Source organism: Neolamprologus multifasciatus, chromosome 1 (genome assembly GCF_963576455.1).
Source record: "Neolamprologus multifasciatus chromosome 1, fNeoMul1.2, whole genome shotgun sequence".
NCBI lineage: Eukaryota > Metazoa > Chordata > Actinopteri > Cichliformes > Cichlidae > Neolamprologus > Neolamprologus multifasciatus.
In genome coordinates this window covers 32,316,442-32,321,907 of record NC_140439.1, presented here as the reverse complement: position 1 = coordinate 32,321,907, position 5,466 = coordinate 32,316,442, and the positions used below count along the sequence as shown (strand labels likewise).

Here is a 5,466-nt window from a genome sequence, read left to right as displayed (position 1 = left end):
CAAAGCCCCGGGTAAATACAAATAACACGGACTTTCAGAGAAAATTAACTTTTTGAAGAACTTATTGCTGCATTAAAACAACATTTGCCTCCAATCACGTTGTAGTTGAACAAATATTCAGAATATTACATGTTTCGTATAATTAACTAATTAGCACTAATACACAGGCCTAAAAAATAAAATGCATTTGTATATCTGTCTGTTGAATAAACGTTCAATTGCTTTGTGATGACATTGTGATTGTACGTTAAAAACACAACTAGTACGTTGATTGTAAAAGCAAACGTGTACAATTATTAAAGGTCATGTTGAAAAAGGTCATCTATATTCTGATCATAAGTCCCCGAGAACTTTATAGTAACACATTTTGACATCTGTGATCACACAAACTGAAGATCAGTGAAATGTAAAGAGCAGTTTGCGTTCAGTGCGGGATTCTTGCTTAGAAGCAAGTGAGGATAGTTTAAGAGTTCAGACTTTTAAATCTTATTAAAACTTAATTCTACACGTTTTTCTTTATAACAAATCTCATGCAGACGTATAATAGTAAAGACTATATATATATTAAGGGGAATAATTAATCAATATACTTATACACTTGCAGGGTGGGGGCAACTTTAAAAAGCTTCACTTCTCAAATGAAGTTATTATTAAAATGCAGTTGTTAACCCCTAAATTACACTGTGTTCTGTGTAATTATATACTGAAAGAATAAAAGTGGTGACAATAAGATATGGATACTGAACGTATCTGTCCCAGCGCTCGAGCAGTGAAGCCTAACTGCTCTCCCTCCCCCCCCTCCTTCCCTCTCTCCCTCCCCTCCAGCATCCCCTTCAAAGGAGAGGTGAGGGCTTGATCACTGTGCTCTCACGCAACTGGTCAATCTTTAACTCCAGCGGAGAACTAACAGGTACAAGCACGCAATGGCATCTGACTGTTTTATCAGGACTTAAAGCCGTCTGGGAGGTTACAACTGGGGGGGTTGTCACAAACGTCCGTTCTAACTCCAAATGTTTTAAGCATGACGAGGTCCTTCTGCAGTTCAATAAGTTTTCATCTTTAGGGGATACATTTTTCATGCAAAACTGGGCTGTAATGACGTAGGTGATTTTCGACTCATTGCGCTGTCCATTCTTGGCCAGTAAAACCAATTTCACATCACGCTAGTAACAAGCTGCCCTAAATTATCGATACAAGTTACAGCGGGTTATAAGTTGGTCGAAGGAATTGCTGAGACATCACTGAGTGCTTGGGCAAGAATCACGGAGATGCAACAGCCTGCAATCATTGGCAATGAGAATAAGAATAAGAACAGTATATTTTACCGCTCAGACTGTGACACTCGAAAAACAAGCTAAATCAGTCCGAAGAAAGTTGGCACAAGGCAATGTAATCACAGATTAAAAACCTTTCTTTAGTTGTGGAAGTTATAAAAAAAATGATTATGCCATATGTGGACCTAAACAAAAAATATAAAACTCATATAAATGATAAAGACATGATGACTCCTCTTTGCATTTCTTATGTATTTTTTTTCCAGAACACACGCGCGCGCGCACGCAGGCTGGCAGGCACGCACCATTTTTTCTGTACTAAGTTCATTCATGACAAAAAAGGGAGGGAGAGGGGGCAGGATACGTCACAAACAGTAACCAATCAAGCTGTCGAGCACAGTATAAAGCAGGAGTCCATTGCCGATTTTAGGGACATCAAGAGTGTGAACTCACAACAACTCTTCCAAACATTTTACATGCACTTTGGAAAAACTACTCCAGGAATCAGAGTGCCGTTTCTCCTGCATCAGTTCATCAAAGGTAAGCTTAAAACATGCATATACAAAATGGCAAGAATGCAGCAGACTGATTTATAGGCTGACTGACTTATTAGCTGGAAGAAAAGAGAAGTGCAAAATGGAGATTATTTCTGCTAGAATAACTTTGATGCATTACTTAGTATTTTCACCTGAACCATAGACTGTAGTAATTAATTTATACCTATACACATAGGCCACTACTTTGCATAGACTACCTGTAATAAGTGCAGGTGTGCTTTTAAAAATAAAAAGCCAAATAGATACATGCAAATACACGTCAGTTCTCAGTTACTTCAAACTTTATAGTGAATGTTTTCTACATGTTGCGTAACACTTATTTCTCTCTCTCCCATTGTCTACACTGCTCTAATGCACCTGCAATTTAATTTACAGGTTGAAGCCAGAAAAACGTCATCATGGCACTAATGATACTGCCATTCATTGGAGCACTGTCAGTATCACATGTTTTGGTGGCTGTGACAACAGCGTGTCTGGTCTACCTGATTATTAAGAATGCACAAAACAAGATTCCCGAGGGGCTTCAGCAACTCCCTGGCCCAAAGCCCTTCCCTATCATTGGGAATGTGTTAGAGCTGGGAAGTAGACCCTACCTGAGTCTCACTTCTATGAGCAAACGCTACGGTGACGTCTTCCAGATCCAGATTGGCATGCGTCCTGTGGTCGTTTTAAGTGGTAATGAAACAGTTCGACGGGCTCTCATCAAACAAGGGGACGAGTTTGCAGGCAGACCTGACCTGTACAGCTTTCGCTACATCAATGATGGCAAGAGTCTGTCTTTCAGTACAGACCAAGCTGGCATTTGGCGTGCCCGCAGAAAGCTGGCCTACAGTGCGCTGCGTTCTTTTTCCAACTTAGACAGCACAACCCCAGAATACTCATGTGCCCTGGAGGAACATATCAGCAAAGAGACTGAGTATCTGATCAAAGAGCTCAACACTGTCATGAAGACCAAAGGCAGCTTTGACCCCTTCCGCTACGTCGTCGTCTCTGTTGCCAATGTCATCTGTGGCATGTGCTTTGGCCGGCGCTATGACCACCATGACGATGAGCTGGTTAGCTTAGTGAACCTCAGTGATGATTTTGTCAAGGTTGTGGGCAGTGGCAACCCAGCGGACTTCATCCCCCTTCTTCAGTACCTGCCCAGCACAAAAATGAAAAAATTTATGAGCCTCAATGCTCGCTTCAGCAAGTTCGTTCAAAAGCTTGTCACCGAGCACTATGCCACCTTTGACAAGGTACGCCTCACACTATACAATATTATTTAGCTCATTGTACTTTGCAGAAATTACAGACATTAATTTAGATGGTCCTTAAATCCACTTTTAGGACAACATCCGTGACATCACAGACTCCCTCATAGATCACTGCGAGGACAGAAAGCTGGACGAGAATGCAAACATCCAGATGTCAGATGAGAAGATTGTTGGAATCGTCAATGATCTATTTGGAGCTGGTAGGAGAATTATTTTCTTTGTGTTAAGGGATATAATCATAAAGGAACATAACTTCGGAGAAAAAAAAAATTCTGACAGAACTTTTGTGTCTCTCCTAGGTTTTGACACCATCTCCACTGCTCTGTCATGGTCACTGATGTACTTTGTGGCTTACCCTGAGATCCAGAACAGGCTTTTTGAAGAAATAAGTACGTATAGCTTTTTGGGGACGTATTGTATTTCTCTTACATGAAAGATTTTTGATAAAAGAACAACTAAATGATAAGAAAGTACATCGCATCTTGTTCCTCTCAAAGCAGAATATTAACTGTAATTCGGTAATCACTGACAGAGTCAGAAGGTGCAATGTCAATCCTCATCTTCTCGTACACTAATATTTATCATCTCTTTTCATTTTCAGAGGAAAAAGTAGGTCTCGATCGTATGCCTGTTTTTTCTGATCGGAACAACTTGCCCCTTCTTGAAGCCTACATCCTGGAACTCTTTCGCCATTCTTCATACCTGCCCTTTACAATCCCGCACTGGTGAGATTCATTCATTTTGTAATAAGAAAGTAAAATGATATAGGTGTTAAATGACTTGCTAAGTATCACAGAAGACCAAAAAGATGGACACAAAACAAGGCTTTTACAGTCATAAAAATAAATGTGAAAACCTGTCATTATGCAATGAATTAACACTTTGTTGTTTTTTAGCACCACAAAAGACACATCGCTGAATGGTTACTTCATCCCCAAAGACACCTGTGTCTTCATCAATCAGTGGCAGATCAACCATGACCCGTAGGTTTCCTTTGCTACATTTTTACTTTGCCAAAATGAATGATGCAAACTGACTCATATTCAAAGCTACCCTATACTACAGAAATACAGTAACATGTCTTTCACCAGGCCATTTTATGGATAGTTGTAAAGAAAGACAATAGTAGACTTTATTTCCTTCCCCAAATCTGCCTAGAGATTTGTAAGCTTTCAAGCCTGTTAGCGCAATATTTTTTTATTCCTTTATTTTCTGAACCTTTCAGGGAGATGTGGGAAGATCCATTTTCCTTCAAGCCAGAACGTTTCCTGAATGCTGATGGCACTGAGGTCAACAAGGTAGAGGGAGAGAAGGTGATGACTTTCGGCTTGGGAAAGCGACGCTGCATTGGCGAGGTTATTGCACGAAATGAAGTCTTCCTCTTCTTGGCTATCCTCATTCAAAAACTAAACTTTCAAGCTTTACCTGGAGACCAGCTAGACCTGACCCCAGAGTATGGTCTAACAATGAAGCACAAACGCTACCATCTGAGAGCCACAATGCGAGTTAGGAATGAGCAGTGAGGTTCCTTATAATGTACAATTTGTAACTTAGTAGGTGATATAAGCTGAAGCTGTAAGGATCAAAGTTAGAATGTAAGACACTGGATGTCAAATTTGGCTTATAGAGCTAATGGCATTAAAGCAAATAAGCAAAGTTTGCTTATTGCACATTATAAGTGATGTCTAGGTCTGTGTCTCTTGTTCTGTTTTTGGTTAGCTAAGAGATACTTCTGCAAAGGGCTGCTGCTTCTCAGTGAAGTTTAAGGAGTTAGTTTGTTTTTCTTGCTGTGTTGTTAGCAGCAATATAAACTGCTCCCATTCATAAATGAAAACAAAACAACTGAACTTTGGGACAAAGAATATGTCTTACTGGGTGGATAGTTTAGTATGCTGCAACCAAACCTTTTCTACGGGACTCTGAAGTGAACATATTTTACCTTGTGATAACATTTACACATGTAAGCTAATTATTTGCATTCCATTATGCTGTGGATGTAAGACACACTGAAGCTATATCTGTATCCCAAAATGTGATTTTGAGTGAACACCAAGACTTTTGTATTTCATAATGTTGTTTTTGTTTGTGTGTTTGTTTGTTTTTAAGATCATAACATTTATATTTGCTGTGCAATTATATGACTTATCAAGACAGCATTGCGATCAATTGATTTTGGAATATATGTAACACACTTTTATATTTCAGTTGGTAATGTACAAAATGTAAGGGCATGAAACCTTGATACACAAAGAAAAATGTATGTTAATTAGTTGTTCTCGTTCATCTTGACTTGGGAAAAAAAGACCGCCAATAAATGAATAAAGAAACAAATAACACATAAATAATCATAATATAATTAGTTTTGTAAAAAAAAATCGT

The 5,466-nt window shown here is 39.1% G+C and overlaps 1 protein-coding gene across 1 annotated transcript; it reads left to right on the top strand.

Annotated features, from left to right (window-relative positions):
* Nucleotides 1-1,681: 1,681 nt before the first annotated feature.
* Nucleotides 1,682-5,356, top strand: cyp1a (cytochrome P450, family 1, subfamily A). Its single transcript, XM_085146126.1, has 7 exons — nucleotides 1,682-1,814; nucleotides 2,207-3,069; nucleotides 3,161-3,287; nucleotides 3,387-3,476; nucleotides 3,689-3,812; nucleotides 3,984-4,070; nucleotides 4,313-5,356. Exons 2-7 carry the CDS (start codon nucleotides 2,230-2,232, stop codon nucleotides 4,608-4,610), a joined length of 1,566 nt encoding a protein of 521 aa, XP_085002252.1. The 5' UTR covers nucleotides 1,682-1,814; nucleotides 2,207-2,229; the 3' UTR covers nucleotides 4,611-5,356.
* Nucleotides 5,357-5,466: the final 110 nt, after the last annotated feature.